This window comes from Myxocyprinus asiaticus, chromosome 19, assembly GCF_019703515.2.
Source record: "Myxocyprinus asiaticus isolate MX2 ecotype Aquarium Trade chromosome 19, UBuf_Myxa_2, whole genome shotgun sequence".
Taxonomy (NCBI): Eukaryota; Metazoa; Chordata; class Actinopteri; order Cypriniformes; family Catostomidae; genus Myxocyprinus; species Myxocyprinus asiaticus.
In genome coordinates, this window is record NC_059362.1 from 40,044,331 (window position 1) to 40,070,554 (window position 26,224).

General features: G+C 36.8%; 1 protein-coding gene across 1 annotated transcript; it reads right to left on the reverse strand.

The window, feature by feature from the left end:
* Positions 1–378: 378 nt before the first annotated feature.
* On the reverse strand, positions 379–26,119 carry LOC127409978 (uncharacterized). The gene is made up of 9 exons (XM_051644953.1): positions 26,097–26,119; positions 25,232–25,520; positions 21,434–21,719; positions 21,224–21,343; positions 18,490–18,747; positions 18,182–18,273; positions 12,444–12,625; positions 9,371–9,540; positions 379–1,018 (listed from the first exon to the last, which is right to left on the reverse strand). Exons 1-9 carry the CDS (start codon positions 26,117–26,119, stop codon positions 825–827), a joined length of 1,614 nt encoding a protein of 537 aa, XP_051500913.1. The 3' UTR covers positions 379–824.
* Positions 26,120–26,224: the final 105 nt, after the last annotated feature.

A 26,224-nucleotide genomic window follows, 5' to 3' on the forward strand; every position in this document is an offset into this window, starting at 1 on the left:
CTGAGTTTAGACATGGCAAAAAAAAACAAACAAAAAAAAAGATAGTTAAAATGTCTGTGAATGAATAAGACAAAGTGTATATTTTAGGTGCTGTGAATGGTCAAGTTTTTCCACAATTTTTACATTAGCTTGTTTGCAGTTCACTTAATAGTCCTGAGACAAATTAATTTTGAAAGTGCAAATATTCCAAATTACATACAAATATATAAAAGGCAGAATTTAAATAGGAGGTCATAAAACTGCATGTGCAATAATTTGAAAATGAATTGCACAAACAGTCATACTGTAAAACTGAACCATTGAGGTTAAAACAAAAAAAAAAACAAAACTTTTCAGCATAGTGTGAAGGTGCTTTTAATAGGTTAGTAACCTTGCAGTCTCTTGATTTTCAGATCAACCCAAGTAAAATGTACATGATAGTTACAATAAAAGCAGCTCATAAAAAGGTGACTTAACTGATCACTTGGTGAGCCGTAACAAATATTCCAGAACAGCAAGATTAAAAGCATCCTCTACTGTATGTGCAGTAGTTAATACCAATTCTCATAACTTGTGGCAAAAGCTGTAAAAAAAGGTTAAAGTATATGCAAAAATACTTAAAATATATAACTGTTAAAAATAAATGTACTTTAGGGGAAAAATTGATAAATTTTGGATAAAGCTAGGGGGAAAATACATATATACATATATATTTTTTAAAAACAGTAAAAACTCCTTTAAAAATAGAGCTCACAAAGTGAAATATTTTAAAAAATGAGCATTAAAAAAAGAAAAAAAAAAAAAAAATCTTGGCATATTACTATAAGCACTTTAAAATGTTTGGTTCAGTGAAACAAGCCTAAGCCAAACGCAGTTCTCAGGCTGGTAGTGTGAAGACTGGAGAGATGGTTCAGACTGGCCCGAGCACACTGTAGAACCATTCCCTTCAGCGCCTCCAGATAGAGCTCCTGACCAGAGTTCAGGTAAAGCCACATGAGTCGACTCAGCTGAGCAGTCACTGAGTCCCCGTGTAAACTCGCTGTTCAGACAGGAAACAAAAGACATGATAGCTGATAAACATTTTCTAACCTTCCTGAATCTACTGGTATAATGCACACTATCCATTAACAAGGCTGTCAGTAGATTTTGGTATGGACACTAGGCAAAATGACCATTTCTGGCTGATATATTGGTCATATCCCTTGTGCTAATATTTACATTATTATTACTACACCTTGATTAGCAAGTTTTGCTTGAAGTATTCTTGCTGGAAAAATACATGAAACAAAAGCCAATTATACATTAGTGATAGACCGATACAAGTAGGGCTGGGTTTCGATACAATTTCCCAATTCGATTTCCATTCAAAAGCCCTCCATTCAATAAGGATTTCGATTAGATTCCAATTAATTTGGGTATATTTCAGTTATAAATGTCCATTTTGAAAGCAATTTGACAATTTTCAATACCAACTTTGATACCACATCAAAATACTATTTAAAGCATTGTTTCAAATGATCAAATAATAATTCAAGTAAACAGTCAGTAATAAAGCAAGAGCAAAATAAACAACCAATAAAAACAGAAAAACTAAAAGCAGTATTAAAAAAATTAAATGTATCATAAAACTTCTTAAAATTACAGGTCTTAAATGTTGTATCTTTAAAAAGTATTCATGTATTATAATTAAAGTTATCCAGACAAAAGCATTTAGTGGTTCTCTCATTTTCTTGTTATTGTTGATTAATATTAAAATACTGGAAACGTATACAACTTTTAACCTCCTGAGTCCCTACGTCCACATGCATGGACATTACATTTTAACTACATCATAGGCTATGCACAATTTCATTTCATTTAAACTGACTGATCTCAGTTCAGGAGACTCTAGGCTGTCACTGAAGGGTTAAACTTTTGACGCCCAGAGCTGTGTGTTAAAACAACACGGCACCGAACACAGCGGAGATTGCCTTTGAGAGATAATGTAACAAAACTACATCTGGTAAGAAACCTCATTAAGTTTTTACATTAAAACCTGTTTGAGTCAAAAGATTAGAGTCTCTAGTTACATCTAATATGCCATTTAAAAAATTGTTATCAATTTATCGCAAAACGGCATGCTGTTAAACACAAATGACCACATACATGGACTATAGGCTCATTTTCAGTCAAAATATTCCATATTCAATGAGTATCACATTGAGAATCAATGGATGCATCCAAATACTGAAAAAGGTTACTTTCAGAGGCTTTATATGGAGTTAGGGAGGAAAATATGTTCTGAGACCAGTGCAGACAGACAGCACACTGGAGGTTAAGTCACTCCCTAAATAGTGAGCAAGGGAGCATCCTATAGCTCTATGTACATTCAATCCAAACTTCCTATCAAAAGTTATGTTTCAGGCTGCAAATTATTTTTGGACCACACAACCTGTTTGGCAGACATGGGACAATGGTAAACAGTACATAGATTCAGAATTTATAATGTATAAATTTTAGTTTAACATGGTTGGCAGTGATTGGATGATGCTGGCCATTACTTTAAATCAGAATTATTTATGCTAATTTCTAATGTAATGTCTGTAATGTCTCAAAAACATGAAATCACCAACACTTCTATAAACAATTTGATTTAAAAAAAAAAAAAAAAATGCTTTCTATAGCTAGGTATTGTGTAAAATTTCACAACTTAGTTCCGCTGTCCACATATGAAGACATCAATTTTATGAAAACTGTTTGGTCAAAAAAAAAAAAAAAGTTTTTTTTTTTTTTTTGCATGTTTCTTAGGGGATACAGGAATGGAAAAATGCACACAGCAGTCACGCTCAGTTCTCAGGAGGTTAATTTAAATGTATTAGCATGTTAAAATTAACATTATCCAAGATTAATAAATGCTGTAAAAGTATTGTTCATTGTTAGTTCAGGTTAACTAATGTTAACAAATAACCTTAAAGCATTACGACCAATCTTGTAATTTTACGATACAATATCAGGAGTTCAAATGAAGATCGCAATTACTTAGAATAAATTTTTATTTTTGTACCCAACATTAGACCCATAAATATCACCAGTTATTTTATCTGAATTAGCTGATAAATGTTAGTCCATTTGTGCACATTTTCTACTTCATTTTTTAGAAGTGTTTATTTTCTTCGTGAATAATGTGTAAAATAAAATGTTTAACATTTTTGAATCTTATTTCATCTTATTTTGCCATCATTAAACTAAATCATGACATCTATCTTGACCATTAGTCAACCTGCTCAATAGATATCAGCATTTTCCTTTGAAAACCTCTGAAACCTCCAAACACAAACCTTTCTGCATCTATCACCACCCAAGGTGAGACTGAGCAAAATACACACACACACACAAATATAAATGTTAGACTCCAAAACATTACTTTTGCAAATAGAAAAGATTAGAACAGAAGAACAGGGAGCCCTGCAACAGATGTCATGGCCCCCATAAAGCCCTCCACTGAACATCATGTCAGTCTGGGATTACATAAAGAGACAAAAGCAATTGAGACAGCCTAAATAGATAGAAGATCAGTGGCGAATTCTCCAAGATGCTTGGAACATCCTATCTGCCAACAACCAAGAAAAAGTGTGTCCAGGTGTACCTAGGAGAATTGGTGCTGTTTTAAAGGCAAAGGTAGTCACACCAAATATTGATTTTAGCTTTTTTTTTTTATGTTTACTGGACTTTGTATGATGTTAATTGATAAATGAAAATGATTTATTATTTTTGAAGACATCCGCACTATGCAACATTTTTCACAGTACTGTGTGTGTGTCATCACACACACACACACACACACACACACGGTTTTGTTCAAATGTTCGCATACCCTGGCAGAAATTGTGGCATTGATTTTGAAAATATGACCGATCATGCAAAAAAAAAACAAACAAAAAAAAACACATTTAACCTGTTGATGTGCAACTTTACAAAGATGGAAAAGGATATAAAAAGATATCCAAAGCCTTGAAAATGCCAGTCAGTACCGTTCAATCACTTATTAAGAAGTGGAAAATTCGGGGATCTCTTGATACCAAGCCAAGGTCAGGTAGACCAAGAAAGATTTCAGCCACAACTGCCAGAAGAATTGTTCAGGATACAAAGAAAATCCCACAGGTAACCTCAGGAGAAATACAGGCTGCTCTGGAAAAAGATGGTGTGGTTGTTTCAAGGAGCACAATACGACTATACTTGAACAAAAATGAGCTTGCATGGTCGAGTTGCCAGAAAGAAGCCTTTACTGCACCAATGCCACAAAAAAGCCCTGTTACAATATGCCCGACAACACCTCGACATGCCTCACAGCTTCTGGCACACTGTAATTTGGAGTAACGAGACCAAAATAGAGCTTTATGGTTACAACCATAAGCGCTATGTTTGGAGAGGTGTCAACAAGGCCTATAGTGAAAAGAATACCATCCCCACTGTGAAGCATGGTGGTGGCTCACTGATGTTTTGGGGTTGTGTGAGCTCTAAAAGGCATGGGGAATCTTGTGAAAATTGATGGCAAGATGAATGCAGCATGTTATCAGAAAATACTAGCAGACAATTTGCAATCTTCTGCACGAAAGCTGCGCATGGGACGCTCTTGGACATTTCAGCACGACAATGACCCCAAGCACAAGGCCAAGTTGACCCTCCAGTGGTTACAGCAGAAAAAGGTGAAGGTTCTGGAGTGGCCATCACAGTCTCCTGACCTTAATATCATCGAGCCACTCTGGGGAGATCTCAAATGTGCGGTTAATGCAAGATGGCCAAAGACTTTGCATGACCTGGAGGCATTTTGCCAAGACGAATGGGCAGCTATACCACCTGCAAGAATTTGGGGCCTCATAAACAACTATTACCATTGATGCTAAAGGGGGCAATACACAGTATTAAGAACTAAGGGTATGCAGACTTTTGAACAGGGGTCATTTCATTTTTTTCTTTGTTGCCATGTTTTGTTTTATGATTGTGCCATTCTGTTATAACCTACAGTTGAATATGAATCCCATAAGAAATACAAGAAATGTGTTTTGCCTGCTCACTCATGTTTTCTTTAAAAATGGTACATATATTACCATTTCTCCAAGGGTATGCAAACTTTTGAGCACAACATATCACTCACAGCAGATTTGGATGAGTGAAACAGAAAATCTGTTAAAACCATATTTCCAAGACGGTAAACAAGACAAATTGCTTTGAGACTGAGCCTACAAATAAACTGACCATCATTCCTCAAGACAGTGGGTTACGGAGGCATGCAGCCACTCCCATATAAATCCAAATCAAGAGTTTCACGTCATCCCTTCAATTTCACACCACTGATGAATAGCTCTCAGACAGGGAGTGGTAAATTATATCAGACTGCTGTTTGGTTCAGCTACCACACTGCCCAGAAAGACTAATCAAATCTTTACTGCACTAGTTGACTAGAGTTGTCTCCAGCGAGACCGGATCTAGCACGTTTGACAGCACTGATGGGTCTGCTATCGTAGCATTCTTGGGTAATTTTGAATTAGCCACTACATTCAATCTGATGAGAATGAAAATAAGGTTGTAAGGGATAGAAATTCAATTAATTCAGTGGGCCTCATTCATGAAACATGACCAGAAAAATTATTTGTAAATACAATGCAACAAGTTAAGCAAGATCTATTTACATTTTACAGAAGATATACAAAAAAATATGGAAATTACTTCTTTATACCAAACTTCCAGGGTCGAAGAAAAAGATCATATGATTAGTCTAATTTTCACAAGTCATGTTGTAGAGTTGTTGTTGTTTAAGGCAGCATGTATGGAGCCCATTAGTTGACAGGGTGGGAATTTATTTTCTGAAAAAGTTGGTGTTCCCTCGCAATGTGTTTTGTGTTCCTTTGCAATTATTTTGTGTTACCTTGCAGTAAATTAACCATAGTTTTAGTATAGTAATATTGTAGTAACCATCTTGTGCTTAATATGGTTTTACTAAAAATACATTTATCATGCACTGCAACTCTGCAAAAAAAAATTTAATGGCATCTACGCTAATATTATTCTATTTGTTTCCCTGTCTTGACCTCGTGATTCATATCCGGCCAGATCCACCTCAGTTTCTGCTTGGTGTCAGACTCCACTGCTATGTGTCTCTGAGTGATGACGACTAAACGCAGCCGGGGCCAGCCAGACATCACTTCAGTCTATTACGATGGACTTCAGAGGATGAACTGATGCCAACTCCAATAAGTCAGGGATTCTTCATATGCCACTGCCTGAACCTTGGACGTGCGATAGACCTCACCGAAATGACCTGCTGGTTGAACTGCCATGTACCTCACTGATCTCTGCCTGCATCACCTTGATCTAATGATGGACTACACTCTTATAATGGAATACATAGACTTTCAATTATTTGACAACAAAAGCCTTCATCAGCCAACTAACAAAAGGACAATGCATCTATGTGAACTTCTGTAGTTAATCCAGGATGAACTTCAAAAGACAATAGTCATTAATCTGACACTTCATACCAAATTTTTAACACTGGCCCTGAACACATACTTAGTTTACTAATTTTAAAACATGACCTGCACTGCACATAAATAACTAATATTGGCATTATATTCATGATGTTAGCCAGAGGGGAACTGGCCCCCACAGTGAGCCTGGTTTCTCCCAAGGTTATTTTTCTCCATTAACCAACATCTTATTGAGTTTTGTGTTCCTTGCAACAGTCGCCTTTGGCTTGCTCACAGGGTTTCTAAATACAATTATTTAATTTTTATACACACACTTCATAATTGTATTTAATCAAACTACACAATGATGACTAAGACTTTATAGATATTACAGTTTCATTTTCTGTTAATGCATGCTTTTCTGTAAAGCTGCTTTGAAACTATGAGTGTTGTGATAAGCACTATACAAATAAAAATGTCTTGACAAATACCATGGTTCAACTATGGAAACCATGGTTGATTTTCATTCGCATTAACAATGGTTTCACTACAGTAACCATAGTAACCACAAAATTATTATTTGTATTACCATAGTTTTGTTTTCCTTTATTATTACTATGATTTCACTACTATTTTAATGGTTAAAATATGATTACTATTAGGAATACACTGAAAATTCAGTCGAAAAATGGCATAAAATGCTATTTTTTTGCCAAAAAAAAAAAGTCTGAAAATCTTGGCTGAAAATTTGAACAGGAAGTGTCTCTATATGGCATATTCAATAGTTTCTTTACATAGGCAACATGCAATGCAAGTTTATGGTTAGGCCTCAATAGCCATTTTTAGTAGTTGCCATTTACACAGTGCACATTTAGCACTGTGGCAGCAGTGGAGTCATTCAGGTTCCTGGGCACTACCATCTCACAGGACCTGAAGTGGGAGACCCAAATTGACTGCCACAGGTGCTGCTGATACAGTTCTACTCAGCGGTCATTGAGTCTGTCCTCTGCACTTCAATAACTGTCTGGTTTGGTTCAGCTACGAAATCAGATATCAGAAGACTACAAAAGGACAGTTCGGACTGCTGAGAGGATTATTGGTTGCCCCGTGCCCCTCCAAGAACTATACACTTCGAGTGAGGAAAAATCACTCTGGACCCCACTCACCCTGCTCACTACCTTTTTGAACTGTTGCCTTCTGGCCGACGCTTCAGAACTTTGAGCGCCAGAACCGTCAAGCACAGGAACAGTTTTTTTCCCCTCAGGCTATCCATCTCATGAACAGTTAAAACTGCCCCTTTGAGCAATAATTGTCTAGTGTTTTTATATTTATCCAACACATCCATCTTCTGCCATTACATTCCCTTGCACTGTATATTACAGATTTGTATTTATGATGGATGGATGGATGGATGGGATTTATTTTAGTCTTATTGTGTATTCTATATATATATATATATATATATATATATATATATATATATATATATATATATATATATATATATATATCACTTTATTCAATTTTTACTATTTTTTTTTTATCAATGTCTTGTTGCTGTTTTGTATTGTTGTGCACTGGAAGATCCTGTCACCAAGACAAATTCCTTGTATGTGTAAGCACACTTGGCAATAAAGCTGATTCTGATTTTCTTGTAAGTCACTCTGACACAAAAGCTCCTGCTAAGAACATTAAAGCACATAAATGCAAACAATGTTGGCTCCAAAATAGGATTGGGAGATATGACAATATACAGTATATTGTGGCAAAGATATAAAGTGTCAGCCAATAGAGATTTTGCTATATCACATGTGCGCGGCGTGTGCGTATCTATCAGTGGGCAGAGCTTCACGCGAGACTGAGAGAATTGTAGAAACATGGACATGGTTTTTCCGGCATTGAAAATGTAGGCAAATTCAATGACATTCATCTTGCATGACATTCTCATGCTCATCTGTGTTTCACGTGATTGTTGCACTATCTCTGGAGCATGCAAGTGCAAATGAGACCAGCAGGCTTCCCGATATTTGTGCTCCAGAGACAGGAGAGCTCAGAGTGGGATCGCTCACGCTCCTCAATCCGGCTTCTCTCAATATAGCTGCGCAGACCACAAATCTTACTTGACCCATTTGAATTATACTGTGTGTTTTTTTTTTTTCTTTGTACCATAAAGCACTATGGAGGAAGTCAAACATCTCAAACTGCTAGACAGCTCGACATTCTAACCACCACTGAAGAGGAAAACAGCTACCTTACTGTGTCATGTACCAAAAAAAGGGGTTATAAATTATACATCACCCTTACTAAAATTGTGTCCATTGTTTGATATTAGGAAAAAAGAGAGCCATGTTTGCCTACAGATATACATACAGTATATTCACTATAGAGATGACTTGAATAATAAAGACCCTAATGAAGTGTTTATTTTCATTGGATATATATATATATATATTTTTTTTTTTTTAAAGAAAAATGTCTCATTTTCTTTGTTTCATTGCTTTAAGCAAATGTTGAGTTTCATGAGGAAAGTTTTTAATAGGAAATGTAGCATAATGTGCTAACATGCCACATGCCACACTTTAAATTTAAAAAATCAAAAATCTGCTGAACAGATGAAAAACTTGGCAAGAAGTTTTGTTAAGACCTAATCAGCTGAAAAAAAAAAATGTTAATGAGATGATCTAATCAGAGCAAAAATACACTAAGGGCAGCAAAGAAAAGACCTAAGGGTCTCACAAGACTACAAAAGCAACTGCAAGGCTTAATTTATTGTGGGGATTATTAAAACTGCAATATGAGCTGTGGTACTGGACCCACCTAATGAATTATAAAAAGTATCGGTCCAGTTGCCCCGTTCAGTCATTAATATTGATTCAAGATCAGGTCATACATATCAAATGTTGTACTCATAGTAGAATCACACATCAAGGGCTAACAGAACCTACCTTGTGAGATTTTGGTGTCAAACTCCAGCAGTGTATAGAGCTGATCAGGGAGCAATTGTCTGGCCCAGGTGTTTTCCTCAAGGTAAATCCAATCACGGATGAGCATCTTCCTATGCAAGAAACCTTGCACGTGATCCAGGTACACACCATTGCCAGACACCAGATAAAGTCTTAAATAAAAAATAATAATTACTATGCATGTTCTGGAAAGCAATTATGAAAGCAACTACACAAGGCAATAGACAAGTTCAGTATTTTTTTTCTCATCAGCTTGGGAATCAGTGACTTTTATTAAGAAGACACAATGAGAATTAAAAACCCGAGAACAATGCAATGTAATAAATTGCTTTTGCAGTGAAAGTAATTTTTCCCAGCACTTCTGAACAACAATGTAAGAGTGAGGCATTCATCTTTACAGTCTCTTGAGATTACCTCTGTATAATGACTTAAAGCTTAATAAATTCCCAAGAAAAAATACTTAAGGGCACTCAGTAATTTCCTCATTAAAAAAAGTTTAACTCAAAAAGACATGAATCGTAATTTTGCAATATATGTAGGAAATCATGACAACTCACATTAAAATGAAGACTCCAGTCATGTCAGTAACCTTATAAAAGCGGTTTTATTCTACATTGTGAGGGTCTGCACATGGGGGCTTCCAGATTAGAATCACATGACCATCCGAATACTACTTGCTTAATCTCAGTAACCGTCCTGTTATTTGACACTTTCCCTCATGGATTGAAGTAATCATTGCTGACTGTGAATACTACATTCTACAATAGCTTCTGAAACTGAAAAATATTGATTTTAAATGCTGCTGCATCCAAGCTTCTAGGTGTAGGTAAGACCAAGATGACAAAGACAATAGTTACTGAGTGCACCTTTAATAAAAATCTATTTAACTGTGGAAAACGCATATAAGCACACGCACATGTAACTGATTAACTGTGGATTATTAACCAAATGAAAACCAGCCAGGTAGGGCTGATGGGTTTGCATGTTAATGAGCAATAAGATGGATCGATTAGATAGTCGGATGTGCTAAACATTTCCAAAAATTGGCTAATTAGTGGGTTGCCTGAATGACTAGACTGTTACCACACTGCTGCTAAAAAAAAAATAAGGCAGCAAAAAAACAAAAAACTCAATATTTTAACCTATTGACTACACTAGTTGGACAACTAGTCAAACATTCAGATCCATCCCTACTAGACGGATAGAATCAAGAGAGACAGAAAGAAATCTCTTCAGGTACATTTTTTAAAATAACATTTATAGAAAAGCAAACACACTGGATAAGGAAAATCCTTATTTTCCTACCCAACATTCTTTTAGCACTCATTTCTCACCGAGAGCTCTTGAAATCTTCACTCACTCACTCATCTGCTTATACAACGATCCCCTCAAGGAACATGGCACTTAACTTCTCACACTCCTGTTCTTGGTTTACTCTGATGCAGTGGGTTTGTGCTGACTTCAGAGCCCAGTTCAGTCTACGCTTCTGAGATCAGTCGTCCAACATTTCAAAAGATGCCACTGACTGGCTGTGGAAGTCACCCTGTCAGTTACTGCAGGCTATCTGTTTGAAGCTGCCAGTGGTGCACGCATCTCCACCCTTCGCACGCACCAGGCTTCAAAGCCTAGTTTGAAAGCCAACCACCGGTAGAGCTCGAGGTTTTCGGCACAAGTTTTTAATGGAGGCGACAGCAATTCAAATGGAGCATCACTTTATAACCTGAACAGAAATCTGATGGTCAACACCAAAGGGGGATTCTCTTGAAACTAAGCTTGAACATTGGGTTTCTATAGAAAAATTATGAAATTCTATTCTGAAACATACACGCGTGTGCTCCATCGTGCATTACAAAGAATTTCATGTTTTTAGTTTTTCGGATTAACTTCTTATTACTGAAATGCATCCAGCTTCAAAATTAGGACAATGAAATACATAAACAAATTACACAACAACAAAAGTTTAAAACACCACATGTTGTACTCAAAATCCAATAGTAAATTAAAATTATTTGACGTTCCAAACATTAGCATCTGGATAATTTCTCTCTACATCAATACTTTTTTGATGCCTTTTCAAAAAAAAAAAATTGTAAAATTAAAGGGGTATTTACACTTGGTCGGTTCATGCGCTTTTACTGATCGGATTGCTATCCGATTGAAAAAGCACATTCCATTCACACTTGGCCACATAAAGGAGTCTCCACTAAACGGATATAAATCCGATCTTCAATTCTGGTGCTATATGCAAATAAGAGTTCCCTTCTATGATTATGCTAATGTAGAGGTCCTCACGGGTCCACTTGGATCCGAAAACCCGAGGTCCGTGTGGGTTCGGGTCCAAAACGTTGATGAGCGCCTTAGACATGGGACGGGACTGATATTAGTAGCCTCGGGTCATGAAGTGACCCAGTGTAAATAACCCCAAAGACTTTCTGCCATGATGCATCTGCAAGTGAAGTCCAAACATGGACACCTGGATACTTGTCACCTAACTTTTTTTTTTTCACAAAAACATTGTTGTAGTTGTGCCTATATGACCTGTTTCCAACACTATGTAGTCTCCTTACCCAAACTGGTGCTAAATTTGTAAGACAATGGATTTAAAGATCAACTTAAGTTATGGGATTTGTTCTGGAGATGCTTTGAATAAAGTCAATATTTCCTAAGAATTACCACAAAAGGCAGGCATCAACACAGAACACAGTGACAGAGCCTTTAATTATTACCCTTAATTATCTTTAATGATTGTAATCTGTTCAATTAGGCCAATTTTGAAAGCACAGAATATGAAGGCTTTTTTTTCCCCAATTCAAAATCTTACTGTAAAAATTACTTTTAAAATACTAGAAAGAAAGTCTGGATTTAACCAACACACTGCTCTTTTCTATTAAGAGTTTCAAAAGACAACTTGATTTGAGTTTTAGCACCTTTAGAATATCGGCCATCTGTATAAGCCAAAATTGATATTTATCTAATCCTTTTAGTTGTTATTTCTAATCCAATTTTATTAGGGAGAGATGGAAAAAGAAAGACAGCAGACTGAGGCAGGACTGACTTGTAGTAGGGGAGAGTCTCAATCATTTTCCAGTTGACATAATTTGAAGCCGTATCCTCCAGCGTGCAGACGCGGGTCATCTGTACTTTGGCCACCTGCCAGAAGCGTTCATGCTCAATGAGCGTCTCCTGCATCTCTCGTTTCAGCAGAAGATAGACACCATCCAGTGTGTCTTCATAAACCTGCCAATGACACATCACACCATCAGTACATGCTAGGCACGTGCGACATAAGGACACAGAAGATTCTGACCGTGCCATGCATATACATCAGGGAGCAAGACTTAATTTGCATATTCATATTAAAGCTATATCAAATGAGCAAGAGTGCTGTAGGTCCAGCTATTAGCACGGCGGTGATTAGGCTGTAGGCATGAGGCTGCAGGTAATAACAGCCATGTTGATCGATGGACTATACAGCATAATTGGGAGTGCGATATTGCTATAATACAACAGTTAAACGAACAAGTAAAAAAAAAAAAAAAAAAAAATACGTAGGGTTGTCCTAAAAAAATTAAAAAGCTCGTGTGTGGAACTACTTTCTTATGCCACGGATTCAGGATCTGCCATTTCTAGAACAAATGTTTTTTTTTTTTAAATGCACCCAAGCCTCAGTTACTAACCCAAAAACTACACCTTAGAACAAGTAACGACAGCTTGAGCTGTTTCTAACAAGTAATAGAAAAAAAAAAAAAAAAAAAAAGAAATGGACGTGTGTGTATGAGAGAGACTGATGAACAATTCTGCAACTGTTAGTTTTACTCTATTCCTCAGCCCTACTGTGGTAGTAATCTGCTCTGATCGTGAAGTGATGCTGCTATACGTGCTATCGGAATTATCCAACAAGTATTTCAATCACGTTCAAGTGTTTTGTTGTCAGAGAAAACATGAAGAACCCAGTTTCATTATTGTATATTTCTTGTGGAACTCATTATTTTGACAGACACAGAAAGCGTTCTCTCCTCCGCCATGTTGAAAGTTTACATCTTCTCCCAACTTGGAAACTTGTATCAGGTAGTAACCCTGAGCAAGTTTAGCTACTCAATCTGTCACAACTCTCTGCTGTGATTGGCAGTAAAGCTGAAGCTGTTAGTTTAACTATTTCTCAGCTACTGGGTAGCAGTAATCGGAGCAATCATGGAGTGAGAGGCAATTCGGGATGAATTCAAAGTAACTTGTGCACTGCCTAACAACACAGTTTCTCGGGGGGCCTGGGTAGCTCAGCAAGTAAAGACGCTGACAACCACACCTGGAGTTGCAAGTTCGAATCCAGGGCGTGCTGAGTGACTCCAGTCAGGCTTCCTAAGCAACCAATTGGCTTGGTTGCTAGGGTGGGTAGAGTCATGTTGGGTTAACCTCCTTGTGGTCGCTATAATGTGGTTCTCGCTGTCGGTGGGGCACATGGCGAGTTGTGCATGGATGCCGCAAAGAATAGCATGAGCCTCCACATGCACTATACGTCTTCGCAGTAACGCGCTCAACAAGCCACATGATAAAATGCATGGATTGACGGTCTCAGATGCAGAGGCAACTGAAATTTGTCCTCCGCCACCCGGATTGAGGCGAGTCACTACACCACCACGAGGACTTAAAAAGCACATTGGGAATTGGGCATTCCAAATTGGGGAGAAAAAAAAAAAAAAAAGTTTGTCAACATCAGCTCAACTTGCTCATAGCACACACAAGACAGTCTTTTGTCGCCATCTGCTGGCTCAAACCTTTAATGTCACAGATGAATGAAAATTCACAGTCTAGATTATTTTACAATCTTGGAACGTCACAAACACAAACAGAGTGATACAAACAGTAAAGTGTCCCAGTGATGATGGTATGAGCTATTAGCACTCTTGGAACACCTCTCATCCAATCCGATTCAAGGACTGTAACTAACTGTTGTATTATAATAAAGATGCAACTGCAATAAAAATTGCTTTTGTATGACATTTCTGTGGTAATGCTGTAATTTGTAACCATTTCAAAATCCAAGACAAACTAAAAGAAACAGCAATTCGCTGAAACAAAACTAATTACATTTTCTAATCTCTGCTGTTAAAAAGAAATTTTAGCACATTTAATGTCTCACTAGTCCTTTCTGTGTCCTTGAATGCTCACAAGTGTTGTAAGAGAGTTTATGATGTTGGGAGAGTGTGTATGCTCAGATGTGCAGTGTAATTGAGTAGGACATGCACAGATACGTCTATAATCCATTTAGGCAGCCATTAGATAGAAAAGTCTGCTCAGGCCTTGACCCATGAAATCATTTGCACTGGCTAATGAAACGAGGATGCAGAAGATGATCACTGCTAGAATTTTTAAGACCGCATCCTCAGTAACTTAATTTGGGATACGTGAGGTGTGGAAGAGATATCGGTTGGGGTAGAATGTGGGAAGAAAATGTTAAAGTTAGTGACCGTTTGCCAGCAGAACGTAGTTACGGAATACACTAGTTAGAGAGCGATATATCGTCCAGGCACATAAATCAGCTGATATTTAACCGTGCCCACTTGGCCAATGTCTAATACATCAGATTTTGTAAACGGAGTAAATATTGTACAATTCATTTCAGCATAAATGCATATCTCAACTGGTATAATAAAGCTGTATTAGCCTGGGTCACTAACTACACTATATATCAGAATTATATAATTATATTGCAGCCATCCTGCTTTCTAATCCATATCAGTTGACCAACTTCCGACAGAAATATTTCAACAAGTAGAGATTCTGTGATACTGTTTATAGATGAGGTTACCGTTTATAACCAAACACTAGGCTGTGGCACTTCCAGGTTCTTTTGGCATCGCAGAAAAGAACTACGGTCAACGTGCGCTTCACTCAAATTGAGCTGAAAAAAACCCAAAAATGCTGTTTGTAACACTGAAACCGTAAAGTAACAGTAAAGACTCATGTCTGATGGTAATTTTCATTTTTATATGCCACATTTCTCAGGCTTAAGTGTGTTGAGTGTGTGAGGATGTGTGTTCATTAACCCGTTACACATTAACCCCATCACACAGACCAAATAAACCAAGTTAAATCTTGTTTTGCCAATAGTTCAGAACGAACCTACACATATTTCCTCACAGGAAACTATAGATATAGCTTTGTGACTTTAAATAACATTAACAAACATTAATAAAACAATGTGTAGATGATGATTAAAACTGCAGCGCTTCCCTATTTCCACCACTGAAATCTGCCGTTCAAAAAAACCCGGAAGCACGGTTGCCTGCGGTGTGACGTCACTGTAATTTAATCTATAACGTGGATATTGGTCGCCAATTATAACAATTGCCGGGTCACAAGTGGACATATCTAAGCATATTTTTAATGGATTTAAAAGTGTCTCATGCCCCCAGATTTATTACAGTTTTGAGACTTGTTTTGAACTTAAGTGTTACATGATGTGAAACACTGATAATTTCATCAACTAAATTACGGATGGCTTCGTGATAAAGACGAAAAAGGCGTATCATGATGATAAATCAATTTTAATTAAATAAAAATGACAATAATAATATTGCAAGATATAAACAAAAGTAGTATCTAGATTAACATCTGTTTTTAGAAGAGGAAATCTCTCAAAACAACTGATTCAGATTCAGTATCCAATAATCCAGTATGTTGGGGATTTCCCCGTTTGACCTGTGTGAACAGAAAGGGCGGAACACCGGCACAAATGGGTTATTACCTCACATAAATGCATCTGATTTATACATGAGATTAATATTACACCCACAACATATATATTACAACTTACATCTGCACAGACAGTGTTGGGAGGGTTACTTTTGAAATGTATTCCACTACAGATTACAGAATACATGCTGTAAAATGTAATTTGTAACGTATTCCGTTAGATTACTCAAGGACAGTAACGTTCTAAATACTTTGGATTACTTCTTCAGCACTAGTAGATTTTTTGACTTGTTTTGACTATAAAAACTCTGCCAGTACAGTAAGACAAAATACATTCTCTGAAAAACCTAAATATCTTATGCAGTGTTGTTTCTAAAACAAGATCAATCAAATTGATCTTGTTTTAAGGATATTTAGATATTTTTACTAGAAAATACAAAAGTTTTAACCAAGAATACGATTTTTAGGGCATGCTGAGTGACTCCAGCCAGGTCTCCTAAGCAACCAAATTGGCTCGGTTGCTAGGGAGGGTAGATTCACATGGGTAACATCCTTGTGGTCGCTATAATGTGGTTCGTTCTCTGTGGGGTACGTGGTGAGTTGAGAGTGGTTGCCGCGGTGGATGGTGTGAAGCCTCCACACGCACTATGTCTCCGTGGCAACGCGCACAACAAGTCACGTGATAAGATGCGCGGGTTGACAGTCTCAGATGCGTAGGCAACTGGGATTCGTCCTCCGCCACCCGGACTGAGGCGAATCACTACGCGACCACGAGGACTTAAAAAGCACATTGGGAATTGGGCATTCCAAATTGGGAGCAAAAGGGGAAAAATCCACAAAAAAAAAAAAAAAAAAAAATGTATATATATTTTTTTGCCCTAATATCAAAGGTCTTACTAAAAAAAAAAACGTGGCTAGAAATAGCATTTTAGCTTAGCGTAAAGCTGACAATTTATACAAGGTTTATTTCTATTTCTTCTGCTCCAAACTTACTTCAAACTTACTTCTCTGTCTGCTCATATGAATGTAACACATCATAAAGTGTTTCACTGCTGCTCAAATGCACTTTGGATCGCATCATTTATATGTATAAATGTTTTCCATCTGAAAGCACTAAATATTAAATAAAGCAAATGACAATAAAATACAAAGTAATCTCTTCAGTAATCAAAATACTTTTTGAATGTAACTGTATTCTAAATACCAATGATTTAAATTGTAACTGTAGTGGAATACAGTTACTTATATTTTGTATTTTAAATACGTAATCCCGTTACTCCCCAACCCTGTGCCCACACAATGAATCGAATGAACAAGTGAACTTGAACCAATTTAGGTGCTACCTGTCAGAATTTATAACTTGCTTAGTGAATACGTTGCTTCCATAAAAACATGCTGTTTCTCGTGCTACACACAATGCTATATCCTAAACTGGCTAAAATACAGGAAATTAATAAGTCTCTAAAGCATAAATAATTCAGAATACAGTAACTTTTAAAAGGTTGCTAATACTTCAGTATATTCAGGATATGCTATTATTTTAGAAGCTTATTTTAGACAGTTGTACTTTGTTGCATCTTTTATATTAATAAAAGTTTATACATTTTTCCAAATGTTCAAACAAGAAACTGCAAAAATTCAAACTGGTGAAAAAGCTGTTACCAGATGCACTGATACCAGACTTATAATGTATTATGAATAATATCAATCTTTTGGTTTGCATTCATCAAGTGCTAAATAAATAAAAAATAAAAAAGGAAACGAAGTACCACTACCTTTTATTTGTAAGGTACTGAATTATCAAAGAGGCATTTCTTATGTAATATATATAGGCTAGAACATTTTGGGTCATTTTACCAGCATAAATAACAATAGTGTAATATATATATTGTCCCCATGATATAAAAGTACTCATACAATGAAATACGGTTTTATTCATACTGCCCACCTCTAGTCCATGGAAAGTTCAAATTATTCAAACATAATGCCTACCAGGGACCAAAGCCTTCATCTTTCTTTCATCTTCATTCTTAAGTCATATTGGCTTCAGAATGCAATATTATTCACAGTTTCCTGCATTTATTCCATAGAAATATGTACCTTTCTTTGCTTCAGTCGGCCCCAGTCACAGCCCAAGACCCAGGACACCAGAGACTTACACATGGTGAAGTAGTTTCCAACCGTCTGAATCCCTGATGGAAGGAATAAAATGCAGTCAGAACATGAGAAGTGGATTTTCCAAGAGACTGGAGCAGTTATATTTGATGTGCAGACTATTTTTTTTCCTGTCAAAAGAAGCGGTATAGAATACCATACTGGACTCAAAAAACAAAACCAAATCAAATACAGTTGGCAGCTGGATTCCTCAGTGACGGGTTTACAGATCAAGCTAAATCAACAGAACTTACCCACACTCTCATCTCCCCGGGCCAATCTGCCTCTCCAGTAGTCTTTGGTGATGGGGTGTAGGGATGCTAGGTACCACACATCACACAGGGTTTCGCCCCAGGTGGCCACCTTTCTCTTGCTGTGCTTCTTCCAGTGAAGGAAAATGGATCGCAGCTGTCTGTTGTATGGAGCCGGCTGACGAAACAGCCAGTAGGTGAAGAGCCATTGAAACCTGCACTGGACGTATTGGTGGTACATGGACTCCAACTCTGCATGGTCTAAAGTCAACCAAAGAATTGTACAACTTTGAATCAAAGCTGTACTGTCGGCTGATGAATACTTTTGCATAGGGCTGCAAAATAAATCTAAATAAAATCTAAAGTGCAATACGGACTAGTGTGCTCATTCAACAGCAAAGGACAGTGATTTATTTCAAGTAATGTTACATGCTCAAAACAAGTTAAACTCAATCGACAGCATTTGTGGCATAATGTTGACCACAAAAAGTATTTGACTCATCCCTCGTTTATAATAAAAAAAAAATTAAAAAAAAATTACACAATAGATTTGAAATGGGGCCAGTGCATAAATGTTAAAATACACAACATAAATTAAAGTGTGATTAAATAAATTAATAAAAATCGCTTACTAACTTTATTGGTGATAAGTTATATCCATAATGACTTAACACCAGTAAACTCTGTAATCTGGGGCTGGATTCATGAAACATTAAAAATTCAAATTCTCAGTAAAATTCTTAAAAATCATCTTAAAAACATTAAGATTGGATAACCTCACAGTTGTCTTAAATTCCAAAAGGTAAAATATTTAATGAATTTACTGGGTTGCTTAAATGTGACGTGTTCCAACAGAGTCGGAAGTCACAATAGGCTGTTTTTATGTAGAAATGTGATTTTCGCCAAAAACATGTTTTTGACTGTTTTGTGAAATGTTGTCATTTTTATGCAAGATTCTTTATGTCAGTTCAAACGGATGCACTGCATAGCGCTTTCTCTCTCTCTCTGTGATCTTTAGAGATCATAGAAAAATAGGCCCAATAATTATATAATTAGAAAGCTTAGACTGTCCTCTGCCATCCTCTTACTTTCCAACATGATATAATCATCAAGCTTCCCAAGGAGAACTTGTTTCCTTGCAGTTATTACCACAAGGAGAACCTTCAGCTATTGTATATTAAAGTTTTTGTTCTTTCTATTTTCCTCCATGTCAAATAAGAAGTTGTCAAACGGTTACCAGCAAGTAAATCATCACATGAAGGTTAATGGCGTTAAACTAGCAAACCTCAGGCACTTTACAAGTAAAAAAAAATAAAATTAACATTGCGAGGTACTTGCTGCATAAAAAGGTTAATAGATAGATAAATTTATTTTCACGATTTACCAGTGTTGAAGTACTGAATTTGTTGTATTAGACTAGGCAACCTCATGAGCAGGCTAGTATAATCAGACAATGGCAAAGCCTGTCATTTCATTCTTAAGAAAATATTTAAGAACTTAACTTTTCAAGAATTGCACTTTAGGAACATTCTTATCCCAAGAACTTTTGTATTTTTTCTCTTAAGAACATTTTCGTGAATCCGGCCCCTGGTAAACACTAACGTCAGTAAATCTTTGATTTTATCACACTAAAATCATGTTAACACATATAATGGCCATACTTTTGAAGCATTGTGTATTTTATGAACTGGTCCCATTCACTTCTATTTTAAGTGCCTTACGTAACCACGATTTTTGTCCTTTTTGAACAAAACGTGGGATGAGTTGAAATAATTGATGGTAAATCAACATTAGGCCAAAAATGCTGTCGACTGAGCTTAAGTAGTACTAAACCTGGAATGTTCCTTTTATATAGACCTAAAATGCAATCACAGTTCTGCAAATATCAGATGTGGTTCATCCAATCAGATTTAAAGCCCGAACTATCAGTTTTATAAAAATGTCCTTCGACAACTTGACTGACAGAACTACTGAATGAGTTTTGCAAGTCCTGTCAGAGCAGTTCGGTAGAGAGATCTTAACTTTGGCACTGACCAAAGTGGAAGCAGGATGAGAAACTTTCTGTTCAAAGCTAGCACTTGCAGGACATGGGTCTTTCATATACGGTGTATTAAAAGAGCACCATCAGATAGAAAATACCAGGTAAGGGCGAACTAATAGTCTCAGTCTTTCACCACAGGCACACAGTTCAGAACCCACGCGTCATACACCAACTCTACAGCCCATCGTTGAACTTTGAAGTGACTCACCGATGCAATAAATTGTATTATGACATTTTTCTTCAAAATCCCTATTACTTTTAGTGGGAAAACGTATAGGCTAAAGCAAAGATGTCTAAAATGTCAAGCCGACCAATCATAGTGCTCAGACATCCTGATGTCCTTTCAGTTAGAGGGTGGGGGGTTGGGTTAATACACTATTGGTTTCGTAAGACAACCTTGAATTTGTTTAACATTTTTCAGAGTCTAAAGTGCACTACTAAGAAGGCCACCAGTTTAGAGAAAAACTATTTGAAAATGTTCAAAATTTCTCCTTTTGTATTTCATAAAAGTCATAAAGGTATAGAATGGCATGAGGATGAGTAGATAACAACAATTTCGATTTTTGGTTGAAATATTCCTTTAAAAATGACTTGTATTGTTCATTGACTGTCACTGTTCTGGCTCCAAATGTCCACAAACATATACAAAAGGGTGCTTTCAAAATTATGAAATAGGACGCAATAGTAATCTCTCACCATTGTTCTGGTGTTTGCGGAGAACATGTTGGAATACCATTGAGAGACTACCATGGTGCTCCAAGGCAAGTTGATACAGTTCCCTCCATTCAAACTTGGTGTTGCAATCTTCAGTTTTCTCTGGGAAATATGAAAAGAATAAGGCAAGTTAGGCTTACTTAAACAGGGAAACCCCAGTTATTCCATGACAGTCGATAATTATGTGACCACCTTGGAGTTTGTCCTGGAACAAATCACTGGTGACGCCCCATAATTTCTCCACATCACTGCATGGAAGTCGCACTGAGGGTAAGGGCACGCTCTCCTCCAGCACAAGCCACTGGATCCAGTACTTGTGCGGCGCAAGTGGGATATCCACAAAGAGCTTCTCCTGAAGCGTGCGGTTACAGTAGATGTTTCTGAAGAGGGACCTCCACATAAAAACCATGCGGAAGGCGGTTTTGGCCGTCACGGGACACCTGGCATGGGTATATGACAGACTGACCCCAAACGAATCCTGTGGAGACAGATTTCGGAGCGGATAACACAAGCTGTACATGACCAATAATCCATTATACATTTTGCCGCCATTATGCATTCAAAAGCAAAGTGCACATGCGTGGATTACATGACTCAACACTCACACACAACTCAAACTCATGTGAACTTCACGAATTCCGTGAAGAACATGTGGGGGTCATACTTTCACACAAAAATTAAAGGTGCACTCAGTAACTTTTGTCTTTGTGTCATCTTGAGTTAAAGGCCTGTTCACATCAAACCCGTTTTTTTCGGTTCGATTGTTCGGAACGAGCTTTTGAACAGCAACAATGGATTACAATGGCGCTATTCACAGTGAGTCCGACAAATCGTCTGACGACAATCCGAAGTTTGTTTTTTGTTTTTTTACCGCGTGCGCTCCGATTGTTTTTCTTCGGACTGCGATGAAGCAAAATACTTGTGCAAATAAGTATGAAACAGAGCTCTTTACTCATCTCACTTGCATAAAACACAGATTATAAACTCCTCAAAATGTATCAACATCATGGAAAGAACAGTTATGCAAAAACTAAATGCTTTAACAGAGTTTATTATATTAATCTCTAACAGCAACAGCACCATCTACTGTACAGGAGTGAAATAGTTTTTAGGTTCATGTTTTTACAGACTCAGTGTGAATAGACAAGGGTAGGGTGGCACCAGCTGTGTAAGGTCTCACTTATGTTGAGACGTAAAGTTCACACTAAGGGCTTAGTAACTACTAGTTAGTTTGTAACTAAGTCAGTGCTTAATTTGGTTGCACCACCTGTTCTTAAGGCAAGACTTAACTAGTAGGTTGTAAGCTCTCAGTAAAGTAATGCGTAGTCGCATAATATGACGTTTACTTACATTGATCCAATAAGCAGCCTTCAAATTTGTACACAGAAGTGTTAAACAGACACGAATTTCAGTTTGATCTTGTTACAGTTGATGTTCAAGTTGAAACGTATGTATAGCTGGTGCAACCAGCCCTGGGCTCTTCAACTACTTTCTTGCAGGGGCCAGATGAAAACTTGGCGGGGGCCAATTTTTTTCAGTATTCATCTTAGCTAGCACTTTCACTGCAAGTAATTAATTGCGCTTTAATATGGTGCCTTTATGCATATTAAAATAGTCACAGGGTATACAGTATATTGAATTATAATTTAAGGTCTGACCATAAATTCCTTCATAAGATCTGGCTGAAAAACAAAAATGACTTACTCTTAACTAACAAACTATTTTTGATAAACTTTACTATGAAACAAAAACAAAACATAATATAATTTCAACACTTGAAGGCTATTGTTTACAAATTATGAAAACTGAGGAGAAACATTTAGATCTGCTAAAGCCCTCTCACATTATCAACCCACATATGAAAGCAACAGTCATAAAGAAATTTAATGTTTACGTAATGTATTTAAATGTAATTTTCTTTTTGAAAAAAAGAAAAAAAAAAGATAGTCTATTCTTCCATTTTCTCTATAAAGTATCCTATTCAGCAAGGGAAAAAAACTGTCCTGCAGATATTGTGAATTTGCACACATTAGCCAGTGCAGGAGCCAGATTTGTGTAGGTAATCATTGGCAAAAGAAGAACAAACGGAGTTGATGCTGTTCGTGATTGAGAGGGCTGACTCACAGCTGTATAGAACCAAATATAATCAGGATATTTGCAGGTTCAGTTTCACATTATCACTTTTTTATGAGCCCTGCAGACCCTGAACAGATGAGATGCACCCATTTCACTCTTCAAGAACAGAGAATAAAAGCAAAGTTTTCAGATCATTTTCACTGAACGGTAGGTTTTCATTTCTCTTTTGTTGCCTAGGATGTGCATATGTGCTGACAACATTACTGTTACAACTGCGGTGATAATTTTTCCATCTATAGATTTTACTGTACTCCACACAACCAAGCAATTTATATAAATACATTAGATTGAAAAAGACGCGATCAAATCTCACCTAAACGGTACGATCCATATTTAGCAAAGCTAAACTATCGCCAGAAAAGCTTAAAACGCGCACTCCGGTCTGGACAACTGATGACGGCTGAATGCTGTTGCATGCGCCATTGAGTGTTGTTAAACTCACAGCTGATTGCTGTGGCTCACGCCTATGAATGCTGAGTTTTGCACAGAGCGCGCTCTGGTATTTCAGATGGCGAGGCAGTTTTATCAAAGTCGGAGGGCCAGACAATTATGATTGGCGGGCCGGATTTGGCCCGCGGGCCGCCAGTTGGCTAGCCCTGGAATAGACCTTCCGTCAGAGGTTCGTCTTGCAAAATCGTCACGGACTTGGTGTGAACAGGCCTTTACACTGACACCTAACAGTTTGGATGCGGCATCATTTAAAATCAATAGTTTCAGATGCCATTGTAGAATGTAGTATTCACAGTCAGCCATGATTACTTTAATCAATGAGTGAAAGTGTCAAATAACAGGACTGTTACTGAGATTATGCTAATAGTATTCGGCCGGTCATGCGATTCTAACACGGCAGCCCCCATGTGTGGAACCTCTCCATGTAGAATAAAACAGCTTTTATAAGGTTACTGACATGACTGGAGCCTTCATTTTATTGTGAATGGTCATGCATTCCTACATATATTGCAAAAATTGCAATGCATGTCTTTAGGGGTTAAACTTTAGCGGTCAACAAGGTTTGCACATTGTTGACTAATAATTTTCCATGTGCACTTCGAGACATTTGTGATTACTAGATACAGTTTAAAATAATAATAATTATTATTATTATTTGGATTCAAACCGTCAATGAATATTAGAGTGATTTGTGAATTGGTTCGACCAGTTCCTTGAAAAAAAAAAAAAAAAAAAACACTCCATCACAAATCATCAGTATGGTTTGTGAGCAAGTTTTAACCTGCACAAGAGCAATATCTAGCTGACGAAATATAATTTAAAGCATAACATATATATACACACACACACATATACATACATACATACATATACATATGTGTGTGTGTGTGTGTGTGTGTGCATTTACAATAAAAAATATTCATGGCTTTTTAATTTCATTAATTACCCTCACATTTCCAGGTTTTCCATTACTATGGGAGCCCTCAAAAATTAAAACCAATTTTGTGCCATTGAGATTTTTTTCCACTATGCCATTAATTTTATGACAGTTAATAATATTATTATTTATGGTGCACGCTTTTAATTAACAATGATAAATAAATAAAAGTAATAAATCATAGAAATAATAATGAATAAAACGAATTATGATAAAATAAAACAATGGATACATACATTTTAAATCTGGGTTTATTTACATAACTGTTTCACTAATGAGAATCATCATTGAGAACAATGAAAATTACAAACTCAAAAAGCTTCGGGGAATATTCTCATGAAAATGTAAATGCCCAATACTAATGGCTAATTTATTTTTCTTTTGATTTTGAGGTCAGATATGCCTTGGCTCGAGCATGATTCGCAATTCGCGCACACTTTAAATGGATTTACGTTGCCAAATTTTACCTGAAAGTGTTGCGTCCACAGAGAGTTGCAGGAACAAACTCGGAAGAGTAAACTGCAAGTACTGCCGAGCCTTAGCAGCGACATTGGATCCAAGTTCCTCAATATAAAAAGCAGGACCTCATCACTTAAATGTAATAACCCAGTTCTGTTGTCGCTGCTTTCAGAAGTAACATCCAGTGGATGGATCTCTTCGTCTGAGGCGGCAGTCAGGCCAGAGAATCGTTCCAGCAACTCTCGCTCCCAAGTCGTGATGAGGTCTGCCATACCTGTGCAGGTATCACTCACTTCCCTACTGGCAGCAACCGCTCAGGTGTTAGAGAGGTTAAAGGTGAGGAGGAAACCACCTGAGAAGTCAAAGGTGTGTTAATCAAATGAAAAGCTCATGAATATAAATAAGGTACGTAACTTAATTAATATTCATACGGCAGTTCTTTAATTCGCCTGCCAATCAGGTAAATCACGTTACGTATTTAATATTCATGAACCAAGCATTTTCCAAAAGTATTTCCATTGCACTGTTTGGAATGCAAATTTATTCTACATTCGGTCTTGCAACTTTCTTGAACTTACCGTGTTTGTAGTGTTTTATTTTATTTATTTTTTTTTGTATGTTGTTGTGCGCCTGAATTTCCCCTTGGGGATCTATAAAGTAATGTTTTTATCTAGGTTATATTTCCTGTTGTCTGGAGTAATTATGGTACCTTTTACTAGGTATGTAGTATATGTAGATGGTTTAGTAATCTGAAAATTAACACAAAAAAATTTAAAAAAAAAAATTAAAAAAATAATCCCAGAGGTTTGGAAACCATGCATTTGCACAGAACATACAGTATCACTACTTAGGACTGCTTGAACATATTAAAACCAGTTTGCTCTAGCGAAGTTCATATTCCACATACTGTAAAACATTTTAGTATACAGGCATTTGTAGACAAAATATTTAAATATATAAATTTTTCATCACATGTGCTGATTCTTAACAAAAGACAGCAA